The following is an 18,547-nucleotide window of genomic DNA, read 5'->3' on the forward strand; positions in this document are numbered from 1 at the left end:
TGAGGTTCCTCCACTGTGGCTCCAGGGCTCCGTGCCTGCTGCTCCGGCCATTTGGCAGGGCGTGCGCGCCCCCCCACCCCCCCCGGAACTCCTCCACCTGCTTCAGGCCGGAGCAGCAGCCACTCCCTACAGCCGCCCCCCCCACCCAGTCCCGCACCCCCATAGCTAGTGGTCTATCCTCCTCTACCAAGAGGAGCTACCACAAGGCAGAGGAAATGCCTTAGGGGCTATTTTTTTCTATATATTCACCTCCCCTTTGATATATTCATCCAAGGAATGAATGAACAATCACAGATGTTTCAGGGAGGTAGTGAAAGATGCGAAGGGTTTAGAGAGTCAGAAATGGAAGACCAAGGCAGAGACATACACTGGTTAAGATCAGTTTAGCGAATTTGTTTAGCGGGGGGGGGGGGGGGGGGGGAACCCTGTTTTTTGTCATTATGAGATCCACTCTGGGCTCACTATTCTGCTGTGGATGAGGCGGGATTCTATTCCTGCTTTTCTCCATTCCCTTTTAATAAAACCAACCTGTGCCCAAGGTACTGTCACTGTGAACAACCAGAGCTCCCAAAGAGGGGCTCCTGCCCCCAGCAGACAAACGAGCCCCACAGGAGCCCGGCCAAAGCCTTGGTCGGGGCGACGACACCAGCTTCACTTAGCAGAGGCAGCAAATGTTTCAAATTCAAGGAATGGTCTGACTCTGACAAGGAGGTCTTCCCTCTTTATTAAACTCAAACATCCACTAATTAAACGTAATAGAAGTCTACCGAAGGAAAAACATTTTCTAGTTTTAAAGAATCCATCACATTAACCTAGGACAAGCCAACACCGACCCGACTGTACCCAAGAAAGCAGACCTGCCCCCTCACAGCCAGTGGCTTCCTTACAGGAAGGCCACCCTGTGCCAGTGAACAGGCAAGCCCGACTGGTCAGAGGCACCCAAGGTGGGCTGGGCTGGGCCGGGCTGCAGGAAACCACAAAGGTAAACAAGCGAGGCCCGCATCGGGACACAAGTGGGCCTCAAAGCCCTGGTAAGCCGCAGCTAACCAAGGACAAGCTGCATTCCACACAGAAGCAAGGAGTTTCTCATCATTTGCTCCAAGATCAGACGAACAAGCTCATTTCAGAAGATAAAGAACAATTAGGTATCCACAGGCGTCCTTTCCCTACTACAGAAGCTACCACTATGGCCGCCCTCTGCTTCCGCCTGAAGCGTACCTTAGCCTATGTCACCCCTCTGGTTAACGCCCCCTAAATGCCTCCCACTGCGCTTAAACGCAGATGCAAACCCCATTCTGTGCTTACAGAGCCCTAAAGGGCCCGGGCCTGGTTACCGCTCTCCCACTGGGCCCCAGCTCACTGTATTCCAGTCACTCCTGCCTTCTTCCCACTGCTTTAACGAGCCCACCTGGGCCACCCCCAGGCTTGGTACCTGCTGTCCCCTCTGCCTGGAATGTGCTCAGCACCCTCACTCCCCAGATGAACTGCTACCTCCTTGCCACCCCAGCCCCTAGTCACTCTCTACCAGACCACGTTGCTTACTTTTCTCCCCAGCACTTAGCACCATCTGGAATGGCCTTGTTTACCTATGTGCCTGCTGCTCTGCAGTCTCTCCCACCTCTTATTCGAGCTCCATGAAAACGGGAGACAGGTCTGCCTCAGTCATTGCTAAACCCTCAACTCCTCAAACAGTACCTGGCACATACTACGTGTTCAATAAAGATCTGTGTTGAACACATTTGTTAAATGACTTGCTGAATGAATAATAGGTACACCCCTAGGTTTTCAGCAAGGGCAAAATACGAAAAACCTGGTTTCACATAAAATATTAATTAGTGACTATTTTACAGAAGGATTCCTTACCTAATGTAGTTTTAAATATCTGGCTTATAGAGTTTCAGCGTGCACGTTTTTGTTTTTTTGTTTTTTTGGGTTTTTTTTGAGATTTTATTTTAAAGTAAGCTCTATACCCAACGTGGAGCTCGAACTCACAACCCTAAGATCAGTAGTCACATGCTCTACCCGCTGAGCCAGCCAGGCAACCCCAGTGTGCACACTTTTTAAAGGATAAACTTATGGTCACCTGGGTGGCTCAGTCAGTTAAATGTCTGACACTTCGTTTCGGCTCAGGTCATGATCTCATCGTTCATGAGTTCCAGCCCCGTGCTGTGCTCTGCGCTGACAGAATCTGCTTGAGATTCTCTGTCTCTCTCCTCCTCTCTCTCTCTGTATATGCTCTCTCTCTCTCTCAGCATCAATAAACTTTAAAAAAAAAAAGATTAAAAATAAAAAGGATAAACCTATTGTGCAAACTGAACTCACTCCTCCAGGGTATGAACAGTACCTGTACACAGAAGGTACCCAATAAACATCCCCTGCATAATGAGCACTGGGAAATAACACAAGGCATGAACTATATGAAACTGCATATATGAATTCGAGAACACAGCAAATCCGGATATATTTAGGTCCCATTTTCCATGTTATCTGACAGAGTAACACATACATTTAAAACCCACTACTTGGAGACACTAGCAATAATCTTAGCCATTACCTTTACAGGCAGGTGCAAATTCAGATAAATTCAGAAAATTACCCGACAGTTCTGCAGTTTTCGCTAGCTGCTACATGGGAGACACAGAAGCAGTGAGCAGAAACACTCAAAACTGCCAGGTTGTTGAGGACATGTGTGGGTTTAGTATAAACATCACGATTCTTGAGAAATTAGGTTTTCTTTGTAATCTACATAAAAACTCTTGTGCCCCCAATGAAAGACTAATCAAGAAACCACACCTCTATAAAACCTGCCCCACTGGTAATACAATGCACACCTGCACCCCTGCTCCATGTCATGTCCAATTTAACAGAAAGTACGTCTTAATTTTTCCTTCCTTAACATAAAATTCTTCCCTGTTTGGGCTGTATTCCTATACCATGAAACTGCTCACTCCACATATTCAATATTCATACAATATTAATGCAGCACCCAAGAAAAACAAACTCCCGTTCAGGTATCCACCTGCATCAAGTGATGCCTGCTCCCCTTCTCTTTCCCTACCAGGTATTGAGCCACAGTCTGCAAAGGTCGAGACAGAAAAGTAATTAGATGTGCAAGTGTTTGTGTGAAGTGTGTGTTCATAGTCAGCTGTGTATTCTTGAAGAGTCATTCTAAAATCAAATATAAATGTACTCTGGGATTATACACATTGTCTTATTTGCAGCTCTTGTTTCTGCTGTTAAAACATTCCCTGGTTTATAATGCCAACTGTGTTAATGCCTTATCTCTTAACAGTAAACCAAAGAGGTTCCAAAGAAACTCACTCTTACAATCTATAACCCCAAGAAATGATTTCAGATAGTTTCACATTCTAAAAACTCACAACATATCGTCTATAAGAATCAATTTCAGGATGCAACTTATGAGAGTACACCATGTAGAAGACATGAAACATAAAATAGCTATACTTTCTGCTGACAACTGATAAATTTGCTCCAGAAACATTTCACAGTTTTGCTGTTGTTCTGTAGTTCAAATAACTCTGGAATAACACGATTCAGAATTTACAGGAAGTTACAATATACAGTTCATTTACATCACCTTTTCAAAAGTACTGCCAGTTGGAGAAAGCTGACAATCCTTGTAAAAGTCCTTAATGTTTTAAGTAAAGCTTTAGTCTGGTGTTTTCACTATCATCTCATAGGTCAACGTGAACAAAAGTCCACCTCACTCCTATAGTGAAAAGCATCTTTATTAAATGTTTTGGAAAAGTAAACAAAACTATAAAACAGTACCAGGAATAAGTTTGTTGACAGGTTTTTCTTTTTGGTTTTTGTTGTTGTTGTCGTTGTTGTTTTAGATTTACTTCTTACCAATTTTGGAGTAAAAAAATATAGAGTAAGTTTTTGTTTTGTTTTTTGTTTTTTTGGTTTGTCTCCCTTTGGCCTTGTGGTACAAAGTCAAACAGTATAAAAGGTGGACTCGAATCCTCAACCTAAAATAAAATATAATCAGACAACACACCCTGAATTACTTTTTAAACTACGTAACATTTTTTTAAATTTAGCATTACTTATAAAAGCCAATAAGGTATCACTTCAAACCAAAAAATCTGGACTTTATCATTCTTTTATTCAGCACAAAACTACAAGGGCTCAAAACTTTGTTGAAAGTCATTTCATTTTATCACAGCTGTGTTTCAGGAAGTGAAAATTCTGGTGAGAATGAGAAGATAGGATACAGTGCCTAATAACTAATCTGGTTTCTGTGTCTCCATTTTATTACCACTTAAAGGACAGGCAAAGCCTTATGTGGCTCACAAACAGGTATTTATTTATAAAACCAGCACTCTAAAAGCACTACATAACTAGAAGATATAACAACCACCTAATTATTATTTGTAAAGGGTCACATAATGGCTAACAGATTCTCTCAATAAGAGTTTATTACTCAACCTGTCAAACTCCCAAGAGTGAGCCCTGCTAAGGGCTAAGAGGAATCCCTGGAGTGTGAGAAGGGTGCCCAGTTGTCCTGCCGGCCTTTTAGAAGATGAGAGGGATCCATCACTCAAAAACACCTAAACGGCTGGTACTCCGCCAGGGTATTAAAATAATTCTATGTTCGCAAACTGGTGGGAACTCTAGAAATCTACTCCCATCCCTTCGTTTTAGCGATAGTGAAATTGGCAGGGGTTTGCAACGCTCAGTTATTCTGAAGGCGCTAATGTTCTGAAAATAAAACTTTATGGAAATAGAAGGTAAACATTTTGCATTCAAAACTCAGGCCACCGAACCCTCTGAAATCAGGGAGTTTAAAACAAAGGACGGACACCCTCCGTGTGCACCAAGTCCAGCTTTTCGGCATCCTCGGCGCCCTAACCCAGGCAAACAAGCACAAGCCGGTGGCAAGGAGGATGCCACCCAAGCTCCCGCCGCGGGGGAAACACCCGGCGGAGAATCCGCGGCGCGTGGTGGGCTGCGGGGGAAGAGAGGCAGCCGGCCGCCAGGTGCGGACACCTGGGTCCGGCGCCGAGCCTCGCTCTCCCCACCCGTCAAATGGGCGTGACGCCACCTAGCCCGTTAGGCCAACTAATGAATGAGAACCGCCGGGGAAACGACCCCAGCCGCGCCCGCCACTCTCCGGTCGCTGTCCCCAGTCAGCGGGGCGTCCCCCGCCGCCGGCGGTCTCGGCACGGCCAGACCCCCCCCCCCCACCCCCTGCCGCAGGCGCTCCTCCCGCGCTCCGGACCCCCCGCGGCTCGACGGTTACAAACGTCCCCAGAACCGCGCCCGCCGGGACGCCGGCTCCCAGAGCCGTCCGCTACGGTAACGGGCGCCGGCCCGACGCTGCCCCGACGCCGCCTACCTTGGCCACCCAGCTGAACAATGGTGACATCGCGGGCCGGGAGGCGGCTCCTCGCCCGTCGCTCCCGCTCACTCCCGCCGCCGGCCCGTGGGACGGCGGACAGCCGGGGGCGGGCTCAGGGCGCGGCGGGGCGCGGGCATGGCTCCGGCGGCGGCGGCGGCGGCGGGCTCCTCCCCGCTCGTCACTGCTCCGAGAGGTCGCGCCCGCAGGGCTGCCCGGGCGGCCGAGAAAGGGAAGTGGGTGGGGAGAGCGCGGGGAAGGGGAGGGGACGAAGGGGGAGGGGACGGAGCGCGGCCGACCCCGCCCACCCCCACGCTGGGCTCGCGGCGGGAAGTTGGGACGCGCGGGGGTCCCGCACCTCCCGGCTGTCCCCGGCTGCGCAGCTCCGGGAGGAGGAAACCCACACGCCTCGGACGTCCTTTTCGCACAACCTTCGGAGAACCGGGAAGTCCTCTCGCTCAGGTTGGATACAAGTCCCAGAGTTGAGAAAGCCCGCCCAACTTAACCGGGGTTGCCCCCACCCCCACAGCGTTTCTTTCTAAGCGCTCGAGATGGCGGGAAACAAAAGGACTAGTGTTTCCCTAGCCCCTAATACCTTTATATAATCAAAGGTGGTTTTCTTGGAGTCAGGAAACTAAGCTATTGAGACTCGGGGTGGGGGTAGGAAACGAAGCTCCTGCCAGCCGGCAGGTTTCAGCCACGTGAGAAATGGTGACTTCACCGGTTTTCTTCTCTCCCAAGGCAAGACGATAAGACAGTGTAGTCAGTTTATAGCTACAAAGGTTAAAGCTGAGTTTCTAACTCAAGACACCCCAGAGTTCCACATTGGAAGAAAAAAAGAAAAAGTGCAAAGGTCTAGTAGCCAGCGTGTAAGTGTAAGTCATGTTGAGCCACTCACTGTGTGAATCAGGCCAAATAGCAACCCCAGACCGAGAACTGTGTTCTCTTTCCTTTTGTCATATTGTGCATTATTTTCATGATAGGCCAATAGAACATTTTATTCAAACGGTTTGGACGGTCTCCAAACGTCTGGCATCTGAGTCAGGTGGGTATATTATCCATTGCTGTGTAACAAATTATCCCAAAACTGAGAAGCTTAAAACACCGGTTTCTGGGGGTCCGAAATCCAGAGCATCTTAGCTGGGTGCTCTGGCTCAGGTCTCTCTTGTTGAGTTCAAGCCTTAGCTGGGGCCGAGGCCATCCCAAAACTGGAGTGGGACTGAAGGATCCCCTTCCAAGCTCACTCCCATAGTTTGTTCCATACAGGCTGTTGCACTCAGGCCTTCGGTTTCTTTTCTTTCTTTCTTTCTTTCTTTCTTTCTTTCTTTCTTTCTTTCTTTCTTTCTTTTAATGTTTATTTATTTTGAGAGAGAGAGAGACAGAGAGAGTGTTAGCAGAGGTGGGGCAGGGAAAGCGGGAGACACAGCATCTGAAGCAGGCTCCAGGCTCTGAGCTGTCAGCACAGAGCCTGACATGGGGCTTGAACTGGTGAACCGGCTTATGATCTGAGCCAAAGTCAGACACTCAACTGACTGAGCCACCCAGGTGCCCCAAGGGCTTGGGTTTCTTGCTGCATCATGTGGTCCTCCCCATAGGGCTGCTCATAAAATGTCAGTTCGCATCCCCCCAAGTACAAATGATCTGAGAAACAGCATGTGTCCAAGAAGGAAATCAGTTGTTTTAGAAACTGATCTCGGAAGTGACAGCCCAAAACTTCCGCTGTATTTTCTTCATTAAATGTAAGGAAATTAGTCCACACACAAGACAAGGGGTATTACACACGGGTATGACTACCAAGAAGAGAGGATCATGGGGGTGAGGGACATGTCATCCTCTTGTTTCTCCTTCCAGATAGAGTGCATGGGGAAAGCCAAGAGTGACAGCATTCTAACAGAGCCTACCTGGGTAAAAAAGGTCCTAAGAGCATCTTAAGGAAGTGCTGTTCCTTCATTCTTTTAAACAGTGATTATTATTCCCTAAGAAATTAGGAGCTAGGGCACCTGGCTGGCTCAGCTGGAAGAGCATGCAACTCTTGATCTTGGGGTTGTGAGTTTGAGCCCCACATTGTGGGTAGAGTTTACTTAAAAAAAAGAAAAAAAATCAGGGTACCTGGCTGGCTCAGTTGGAAGAGCATGCTGCTCTTAATCTCAGGGTCATGAGTTCAAGCCCCACATTGGGTGTAGAGATTACTAAAAAAAGAAAAAAATGAAAAAAATGAAAAGCTAGAAAAAGGGAGTGCATTGGCAGCCATTTAACCAAATCCTTCCCTGTTATCAAATCACTTCCTCCAAATAGAAGAGATTGAGTCTGACAAGTCCATTACACCAAGAGCCCTTCTGTCCTCCACAACCTTGCTACTCAAAGAACCAGCAGCCTAGACACCATCTGGCAAGTTGTTAGAAATGCAGAATCTCAGGCTCTGCCCTAATCCAGACCTACGGAGTCAGAACTTTGATTTTACCTTGATTCCATATGTCTAGTGTGCACGTTCAAGTTTGGGATGTACTAGTATGTGAGAGTCATTGACGTGAGGCTTAAAATGGGTTTCTGGCCAACAGCCCCTAGAGAGAACAGCTAAAATTGTCTGGTGTCCTAGGAATGGTATGCACTAGCTCAGGTAGAGAGAGACCTGGAAGATTCCTAGGCAGCAACACAGTTTGATGGGACTGGATGGGCAGCTGAGGACCAGGTGGGACAAGCTGGGCCCATGACAGTCATCACCATACTCTATCACTCCAATCTCCAGACTGAGCTCTATAAAAATACCCCAGAATTTAGAAGCAACTCTAGGGTTGAAAGGACGAAAGGAACCTGAAATTGATGAAAGAAACCTGAGTTTCTTCTGACCAAGATAAATTTTCTGCAAATTGGGCAGGAGATCTAAAAGAAATTAGATTAAATTTAGGAGATAAAATCATACACTTCTTGCAAAAAAAGAAAAAGTCAGACCAAATCCTGGATGTAACACTTACAACGGGAAAGTGTGCTGGCAGGTGAAAAAAGGGACACCAAGTCTTCATTGTTTCAACCTGGATCCAATTCTCCAAATATGCACTTCTGGGTGGAGGCTTCTCAGAACCTGGTTTGGACTTGCCTAAAGCTTATATATCCTTTAGAGGATATCCTTTAGGGACACAGAGGTCTCCCTCTGCCCCAGATCTCTGCCTGATCCTGGACTGGGCAAAATCACTCATTTCATGGGAATATGGGAACATAAGGGCCTTTCCATTGAATAGACTTGATAGACCGTAAAATGCAGAGCTCTGCATATAGTTTAAGAAATAGAGGAGAAAGGTCTTATTTTAATTCACTGCCAGCATGGAGCTTGCCAGTCACACTGCAAGAAAAAATTCTATTATAATTTGGAATTTCACAAAAGGGAAACCATTAACATCAGACAAGCTACTGGTTCCACATTCAAATAAAACAATTTTCATTAAAACACCACCATCTGAAAAAAAAGTATCCTTCCCCCCAAGAAACTGTATATTCCCACAGGGAAGGACTACAGATAGCCCAGGCACTGGTTTTTTGTTGTTGTTGTTTTTTTAATGTTTATTTTTGAGAGAAAGAGCAGGGGAGGGGCAGCAAGAGGAGGACAGAGGACCCAAAGCCGGATCTGTGCTGACAGCAGAGAGGGCAATGCTGGGCTTGAACTCACAAACCATGAGATCATGACCTGAGCTCAGAAGCTTAACCGACTAAACCCCCAAGGTGCTCCCAGGCATTGGTTATTTTTAACAGCTCCCTGGTGATTGTCTCTCTGTCAGAATTGAGAACCCCTATGACAGACAAATCATTACTCAAAGGTGCTGATGATTCCCAGCCCTATCTATCACAGTTACCTGTGGTGCCCGGGGGGTGGGGAAGAAGGGCAGATAAATTGGGGGTAGGGTCAGATCCTCAGAGATGTCAAAGGGCAGGGAGGTCACATAAATGTGTGAAGAAAGCCAGGTGTGAGACAATTAGGACTGAATGAGCTGTGGCATCTTGGAGAAGGGACACCCAATTATTAACAACTCCACCCAGCCAAGCAAAAATGGGTCACCCAAATGAATTCAGCCAGAGGTCAATACTGGTGTTGACCTTTAGCTTTGCTGAAAGCTTGGAAGAACATGTGTGTCCCACGTCGGATGTAGAGATTACTTGCATGAATGAATTGAATAAATAACAATTTTAAAAAACATATATCCAAATAGGACTTCTGAGATCTAAACAAATGATTTCTAGAAAATCCAAGACTGCTTTTTTTTTCTTTAATGTTTATTTTATATATTTTGAGAGACAGTGCAGGCAGGGGAAGGGCAGAGAGAGAATCCCAAGCAGGTTCTGTGCTTTTAGCACAGAGCCCCACTTAGGGCTTGATCCCACAAACCCCCAGATCATGACCTGAGCCAAGATGACAAGTTGAACACTTAACTGCCTGAGCCATCCAGCACCCCTATTTTTTTTTTCAAGACTGCTGTCTAACTTTTTTTTTTAATATTTATTTTTGAAGGAGAGAGACAGAGTGAATACAAGCGGGGGAAGCGCTGGGGGGGGGGGGGTAGACAGAGGATCTGAAGCAGGCTCCACGCTGACAGCAGCGAGCTAGGAGCTCAACATGGGGGCTCAAACTCAAAAACTGCGAGATCGTGACCTGAGCAGAGGTCAGACGTTCAACCACCTGAGTCACCCAGGTGCCCCTCTAAGTAACTTTAAAAGGATGATTTAATCTCAGTTTTCCTGAGACATTACAGGAGGACTTGAAAAGAGATGGTGGGGGGGGAGACCCAGAAACTGGTAGAGTTGCTTCCCTTCTAAGTCTGACCGGAACCCTCCGAAGTAACCCCCACACTGCTCCCACTCTTCTGCCATGTACTTCCTTTGAGGAGAAGCAAGAGGCAAGGACCGCAGAGTCTCCTCTGAGAATTCCAGAGGAGATGAACCTCCTCGGCTGTGCTCCACCAGCTCAGAGGTGGAGGCAGAAAGGGGGAAGCCTACAAAAGCCTGACCTCACTCTGACGACCCATTCCTCCCCCATAAGACCTGGCTAAAAATAGGGCAGCCGTAATAGGAGGAAACTCAACTTGGTTTCAAGTGAATCAGAACCACTCGGCAACTATGATCCTGATACCAATGACAATATGGGTTCTCCCCCCACCCACACACACCATCAAGCAATTCTCTGACACCAGCTGGGTACCCTACAATTCAACTCAATTCTGACACCATCAACCTGAAGTTAAGGGCTCAGTCCCACAAGATTGCGGCCCCCACACACACTTCCCATAAGACAATCACAAGGCCAAGTTGTCACCTGGGCTTCTGACCAGCCGGCCACAGGTTCTCCCATGCCCCTCCTCGAGTTCAAGTCCTATGTTAGAGCGGCTCACAGAACTCAGAACATTTTACTTACTAGATAACTGGTTTATTATAGAAGGCTGTAACTCAGGAACAGCCAGACGTCAGAGAGGCCTAGGGCAAAGTGTGGAGAAAGTGCACTCGCACACTCTCTGAGAGTGCCAGTGTCCTGCCATCTCTAAGTGTTCACCAAACTCAGAAGCTCTCCGAACCCTGTCATTTGGATTTTTAATGCAGACCTCATTACCGAAGCATGATCAATTAAATCATTGGCCACTAGTGACAAAACTCAAACTTCAGCCCCTCTCCTCCCCCCCCCGCCCCCCCAGAGGTCAGGGGGTAGGACTGAATGTCCCTACTCTCTAATCCTGTGGTTGATTCCCTGGCAACCAGTCTCCTTTCTTAGGTGACCACAAGGCTTCCAAAAGTCTCTTGATTAACATAACAAAAGGACACCTTCATTGCTCTCTTCACAGGAAATTCCAAAGGTTTTAGGAGCTCTGTGCCAGGAAAGGGGACAGACATCAAATGTATGTTTCTTATTATAAATCACAATATCACGGCAACTAATCAGGGAGTGATTCAGTTCTAGGATATTCATCACCTATTGTGTAAAGCAACACAAGTCTTGGCAAGGAATAGAAATGTGACAAGGCCTGAATCTTGACCTCAAGGGAGATAGAGGGTGGCTAGTAAGATTGGAAAGGGAACACCATGGGAGAGGCCCAGGTAAAGCTCCACGGAGTTCCCAGAAAAAAAAAAAACGAAAGGTAACTTCAGGCTGCAAAGGAAGCACGAGCTTCCTGGCTGGAAGGTGACAGGACATTTTTTCTTAAGTAATCTCTACACTCAATGAGGGGTTTGAAGTCATGACCCAGAATCAAGAGCCACACATGTTCTACTGACTGAGCCAGCCAGGTGCCCCAAGACTCTACAACTTTCACAGATGGTGATGAGGGAGTGGGCTTTCTAGGAAGAAGGATCAGCTGGACAAAAGCATAAAAAATTGGTGCTTATCTCTGGAAATCAAGCCTTACTAAGATAAGGCAGAAAACAGAGCTCACATTGTAAAAAGAATTTTTAGTAAATTTTAGTTTGGAGGTGTGCAGTTATCCCTGTCTGGCATAAAACTTTGTTTCCAAAAAAAATATTTGCTGAGGGTACTATCAAGTCCAAAAAAATCATGCAACAAAATCCCTCTGTATGAACTGAAAACATATGCCATGAAAAAACTTGCTCATGAATGTTCACAGTACTAGTATTCATAACAGCTCTATAAAATAGAAACAACCCAAGAGTCCATCAACTGATGAATGGAGAAACAAAATGTATCCCACACAATTGTCGTAAAAAGTAGTGTGCTGATACATGCTAGGTGTAAATGGACCTTGAAAACATTACGCTAAGTGAAAGAAGCCAGACACAAAAGAGAACATATTGTATGATTCCATTTACAATATATATCCAGAATAGGCAAATCCATAGAGGCAGAAAGTAGATTCATGGTTTCCAGGAATTGGAAGGAGGGAAAAATGGGGAGTGATTGCTAATGAGTATAGGGTTTCTCTTTGGGATGATGAAAATATTTTGGAATTTTTAGTATATTCACTATACTAAATATACTAAAAAACTTAAATTTCATGGTATGTGAATTGTCGCAATTTTTTAAATCCTATATGACAATGGTTAAGTGACTTCAGGTAAGTTAATTCCATGAAGCTTTATATTAATGGAGCCCACGCTGTAGAGGGCTAGTTTTAGGATCTTTTTTTTTTTTAAAGTAATCTCTACACCCAACGTGGGGCTTGAACTTACTACCCCTGGATCAAGAGTCTCATGCTGTACTGACTGAGCCAGCCAGGCAAAGAGGGCTAGTTTTAGGATTAAATGAGATGCAAATGAAGCATTTCAGCCTGAATCCTTGCATATAGTAGGTGCTCAAGAAACATTAGCTATAGTAGTAGTAGCAGTAGTAGGAAGAGTAGTGCCAGCAGGGATTGCTGTTGGTTAATGATGTGATTAATTTTATGTGTCCACTTAAAAGGGCTAAGGGATGCTCAGTTGGCTGGTAAAGATTATTTCTGGATATATCTGTGAAGGCGTCTCTGGAAGAGATTAGCATTTGAATAGGTAGACTGACTAAAGAAGAGAGCTCTCACGCACAGCACATCGGGTTGGTATCATCCTATTGTGGAGGGCAGGAATAGGACAAAAAGCTGAGGAAGGGCAAATTGGTGCTCTCTACTTGAGCTGAGACATTCATCTTCCCTTGCCTATGGGCATCAGTGCTCTGGTTCTTGCGTCTTCTCCTTCAGACCAGGACTTACACTATCAGCCCCCAAACTCACACCCACTCCACCAGCCTTCCTGGTTCTCCACCTTTGCCGACAGCAGATGGTGGAACGTGTCAGCCTCCGTAACCGTATGACCCAATTCCTATAATAAATCTCCTCTTACATATACCTATATCCTATTGGTTCTGTCTCTCTGGAGAACCCTAACATAGTATATGGTACAAATGCAAAAATAAAACAAATGATGGGCTGGAGGTCTCAAGTTCATGACTGAGTTTATAGACAGGACAAACAGTTGAGATCAAAGTGGAGATTGTGTGTTAGCCAAAACTAATTCCAGAATGAGTGGGCCTCCCCAATTCTCAATATTTGCTTCTCCCTTTTTATGAGTTGCTAAGTCTAGCAGCATGACTGCGCTCCATTTGTTACCTTAACTCTAAGGCACACTGTGAATGATTCCAAGTTTCTCTGGTAAATTCGTACAATTCTCGCTGGCCAGAGACTTGGAAGGCACGCACACACTTTCAGGCACCTCAGAAATTCCTAGTTCAGCAGTAAACCCTGCTCATTCCCACTACTACTATTCCATTCCTCTTCCCACCCATCCCACGCCTTCTGTCTACATCTCTCACTTTCTCTCAAGCACATATATGCAGTCACATTTTAAATCGTGCTAAATTCAAAATGGAGTCTTTGGGTGGCAAGCCCAAGCACCCGAAGACCAGCTTCAGAACAAACGATGCTCCATAATTTGGTGAGGGAGGGAAGAGGAAAGATAAATTTGGTGAAGACTTATTTGAAGGTAGATAATAAATTCAGGTTATTAGCTAAAGAACATTCTACTTTAATGCATCCATATCAACGTTTAAATTTAGGTCTCTAATTTTGTTTTGATTTCCGTTATCAGGTTATAGTTTCTTGTTAGCCAGAATAACAGCAAACAGATTTAATAACATTTTTAATGGCTCCAGTCACCTTCAGTACATTTATCAAAAAGCCTTGCAAAATTAAAATCTGGCTGCAGCCCAATTAGAAATCGTAAGACTTTGCAGTGTAAAAAAGTGAGCCATTGAATTGTTAACTCTAGAGAGGACCAGTCTGTGACAGACCCCCTCAAGAGTAAAGTTCACACCAGTTTCTCTCTACCCTCAGCAGTCTTTTTATTTTTTTTTTTTATTTTTTTTTATTTTTTAAATTTTTTTTTTCAACGTTTATTTATTTTTGGGACAGAGAGAGACAGAGCGTGAACGGGGGAGGGGCAGAGAGAGAGGGAGACACAGAATCGGAAACAGGCTCCAGGCTCTGAGCCATCAGCCCAGAGCCCGACGCGGGGCTCGAACTCACGGACCGCGAGATCGTGACCTGGCTGAAGTCGGACGCTTAACCGACTGCGCCACCCAGGCGCCCCTCAGCAGTCTTTTTAAAACAAATTCAGTTTATGGCAGATTTATCTCTTCATTAAAAGTAACAATTCATGAAAAGGCTTATGACATTTCTAACCAGCTAAATTAATATATTTGCTATTTTTTTAAATGTTTATATTTGAGAGAGAGAGAGAGAGACAGTGTGTGAGCGGGGGAGGGACAGAGAGCGAGGGAGACAAAGAATCTGAAGCAGGCTCCAGGCTCTGAGCTGTCAGCACAGAGCCCGACATGGGGCTCAAACCCATGAACCATGAGATCATGACCTGAGCCAAAGTCTAACATCAACAGACTGAGCCATCCAGGCGCTCCTATATTTGCTATTTTAATATCTGTTCCCACCTCAGTATTTTTGCTTAGTATGTATGGTCATTTTGTTCATTTTCTAGTTGGTAAGACATTCCAAAAATAGAAACAATGTTTTTCTAACTTTAGCTCAGTCTATAAAGTTTAAGCAAATAATCTTTTTTCAAAAGTACTGTACACACACGTTTCAAAATCATGGAAAAACCCAGCAGCAATTAGCTCATAAAAGAAAACACTGAAAATTTAGTCGTAAGATTTTTGACATCCTCACCCTGTGTTAAAACTAAACACGGATGCTCAGCTTTAAGCTCAGATATTTTTATTATAATTTATAATAAAAACATTAAAAACACCACCTTGCACAGCATTAATTTCACCAAAAAATAACTTTTTCTAAACTGAAAGTCGTTTCTCCTAAAAAATGAGACTGAAAAATATTAATTCCCAAATCCATTAGTGAATAAAAATTGGACCCAAACTCCCCTTTCTCCCTTATTTCATAGATTACCATTTCCTAAAAAAAAAAAAAAAAAAAAAAAAGTGGCTTAGTTTACCTCTAATTAGCATGATTTCCCACTTCTAAAACAATGTCTATTTACCCACTATCCTCTAGTTCTTTAAAGTCATCAACTTTGAATCCAGCAATCGTGCTTCTTGGTGTTTAGCCAAAGTAGTTGAAAACTTATGTCCATACAAAAACCTGCACACAGATGTTTGTAGCAGCTTTATTTAGTTACCAAAGCCCAGAAGCAACCAAGATGTCCTTCTGTAAGTGAATGGGAAATAAACTGTGGCCCATCCAGATAATAGAATATTATTTAGTGCTAGAAAGAAATGAACTGCCAGACCATGGAAATACATGGAGGAACTGTAAATGCACATTACTAAAGGAAAGAGGCCAATCTGAAAAGGCTACATACTATATAATTCCAACCATATGACATTCTGGAAAACGTAGAACTATGGAACCAGTGAAAGATCAGTGGTTGTCAAGCGGTCGGGAATGGGAAGAGGGAGATGAATAGGCAGAGCACAGAGGATTTTTAGGGCAGTGAAAATTACTTGTTATGCTGTTATAATGATGGATATATGTCATTCTACATTTTTCCAAACCCACAGAATATACAACACCAAGAGTGAGTCCTGATGTAAACTATGGACTTTGGGTGATCATGTTGTGTCCATACAGATTCACCAGTTGTAATAAATGTATTACCCTGCTGGCGGATGCCGATAATGGCAGAGGCTATTTATGTGTGGAGGCTGGGTGTAGGGGAAATCTCTATACTCTGTGCTCACTTTTTGCTGTGAATCTAAAACTATTCTAGAAAAATGAGGTCTTAAACAAAAGCATCAGGTTTGAAACACAATGGATACTCTTCTTGTAAACGCTGTCACTCTTTTCAAAGCCTAAATTTGTATATGTTGGTATTTTTGGATCACAATAGTTTTGGAACTGCACAGCAAGCACCTAAAAAGCAGAACAATGTCTCTCCCATGTTGGTAACTTGTGCCTGGTACAGAGCCACATACCTCTGTAGTCACGCAAAGCAATTCACATCTGTTTCCTCGCTATAGCTTGAGATAGATACCTCCAAAACGTCCACCGAGCCATGTACGCTTGCATTTCACCCAGAGGAGAGTGCTGGTTATGCTCAGTGCAATTTTTAGGTGCACAGAGCAAGCACATTTCCCAGAAGTTGAGACCCAAGAGCCACATTCCTGGGTAAATGCCCTTCTCGGAACTTGAAGATAAAGGGTCCCTCTGGGTTCACAGCTTAGCAAAGTAATACGTAGGTTATAAAATAACCCATCTGCCTCCCAGTCTCTATACACAGCTAAAGCAGGTACATAATTGGAAACAATTTCTGCTGGCTTTGACAGGAGGTGTTAGGGACGAGAAGGTACAAGAAGGGAATGGCTTCCCTTTTCCCTTGATGTTCGAGTCTCCTTTGATTTCTCCAATGCTTCTAACGTAGGGAGGTCTGAGACACTGCCCTCTTCACCTGGGATTTTCCAGACTTGACAGAGGCCATGCTCAGGGTAAAGTGAATATAAATCAGCCTGATAAGTCAGAGGAGGCTCAGAATTCATCTAAAGTGATCTGATTGATCTGAACACAGTCCTTTCAAGTCTTTCTCTCTGTGGAGGCAACACATCTCCAGAGACTGCCGAGGAGGGACACAGGGATGGGCGTCCAATGTGCACTGCCAGCTTCTACCTACTCGAAACTGGCTGTGTGATGTCAGGCAGCTCATGTCGCATCTCTGGGCCCATTTCCACCTTGTACATTTCAGAGGTTACACTCAGGATCTCCAAGGTCCCTTCCAAGCTTCCCTTGGGAACGCTATGAAATAAGTGCTAAATTAAATGCCCGTGACGGGTTCGTGCCTGGAAGCCTTAGCTCAGGGTCAAGGCAGAATTAAACAAACCTGCTTACCAATCCCAAGGTCCTGATGTTGCAAGGATGCCAAAGCAGCCCTTGGAACTTTTCAGGAAACCGAGAGTTGGTTCCTTACCTCAGGGGAGAAGCTTGCAAGAATGAGTGCCTACAGCTCCAGTGGTAGGGTGGGTCCCCTGCCTCCTGTCTGCAGTACCCCTTCTCCAAGATCAAGGGTCAGGAAGGAGGGAAACGACATCTACTGAACATCTGTTGCATGCCAAGTATTTTCATATATTATCTCATCAATCCTTACAACAACCCCAAAGTCTTGTGGGCCCAACCACTGCCCTGCAAAACTGCAGGGTCAGGACCTCCATCCCAGTGTGTCCAGAAGGTGGGACTCCTGTCCCAGTGGGTCTGGAAGGCAGAGAATCAAGGCCAAGAGGATTTTTCTTAAGCCTTAAGATCTGATGGAGTTTTGCCTTGTAGTTTGGATTTTTTTTTTTTTTAATAGGAACATTTATTCTATGCCTGTTTCATCACTGTGTTTTGGAAGCACATAATTTGTTTGGTTTCACACATTCACAGCTTAGAGAGGAATTTGTCTCCATGTATGTCAGCATGAATCATATCTCCAGTCTCACCCACATCTGATTTAGATGACCTTTAGATGAAATGCTGGACTTTAGATTTTTGAGTTGATGCTGGAGCAAGTGAAGACTTTGGGGGGTTTGGGAATGGAATAAATGTGTTTTGCATGTGAGAAACACATGAATTGGGGGGGGGGGCGGGGACAAAATGCTGTAGACTTCACGTTCATAGCCTCCCCAAATTCAGATGTTAACACTGAGTCCTCCACGTAATGGTAGTTGGAGGTGGGGTCTTTGGAAGTAATTAGGTCGTGAGGGTGGAGCCATGGGGAATAGGATTGGTGTCCACAGAGCCCCTTGCCTCTCCCACCATGTGAGGAGACAGGAGAAGACGGCCATCTATGAACCGGGAAGTGGTCCTCACCAGACACTGGATCTGCCAGCACCTTGATCTTGAATTTCTCAGCCTCCAGAACTGTGAGACATAAATTTCTGTTGTTCACAAGCCACTCGGACTGTGGTGGTTTTTTTACAGTAACCCTAAGGAACTAAGACAGGTAAAAATAATAGTAATAGAACATGATGTGTATTGAGTGCTTACTATCTACCAGACAGTGCTTAAAACAGCAAACCTTTGGAAAGCACTCATTACAGGCCAGCCGTTGTTCTGAGCATTTCCAATGTGCAGACGGACCAGGATGGCCAGATTTTGGATGGGGAAACTGCAGGGGCAGAACCAGGCTTCAGGCCCAAACACTCTGTCAACTTAACCACTTTATCACGTAGCCCCTAATTATCATCTCAAAAGTCTGCGGCAAAGATACTATTTATTCTATTTGGCAGACAAA

The 18,547-nt window shown here is 45.0% G+C and overlaps 1 protein-coding gene and 1 long non-coding RNA gene across 6 annotated transcripts in view; one reads left to right on the forward strand and one right to left on the reverse strand.

Annotated features, from left to right (window-relative positions):
• TBC1D1 (TBC1 domain family member 1) overlaps positions 1-18,547 on the reverse strand; it is a 225,515-nt gene that overhangs the window by 145,324 nt on the left and 61,644 nt on the right. Inside the window, exon 1 of one of the 5 annotated variants that reach the window (XM_047855659.1) lies at positions 5,363-5,681. The exons of the other annotated variants lie outside the window; for them this stretch is intronic. Within the exon in view, the coding sequence (XP_047711615.1) occupies positions 5,363-5,392 (30 nt within the window). The 5' untranslated portion in view covers positions 5,393-5,681. Of the gene's footprint in view, positions 1-5,362; positions 5,682-18,547 lie in introns of those variants that run through there. 5 annotated transcript variants of the gene reach the window in all.
• Positions 5,682-18,547, forward strand: part of LOC125163630 (uncharacterized) — a 63,206-nt gene continuing 50,340 nt past the window's right edge. The window contains exon 1 of the long non-coding RNA XR_007151522.1: positions 5,682-5,824. This is a non-coding gene — a long non-coding RNA (uncharacterized LOC125163630). The remainder of the gene's footprint in view (positions 5,825-18,547) is intronic.

This window comes from Prionailurus viverrinus, chromosome B1 (assembly GCF_022837055.1).
Source record: "Prionailurus viverrinus isolate Anna chromosome B1, UM_Priviv_1.0, whole genome shotgun sequence".
NCBI classification, from domain to species: Eukaryota; Metazoa; Chordata; class Mammalia; order Carnivora; family Felidae; genus Prionailurus; species Prionailurus viverrinus.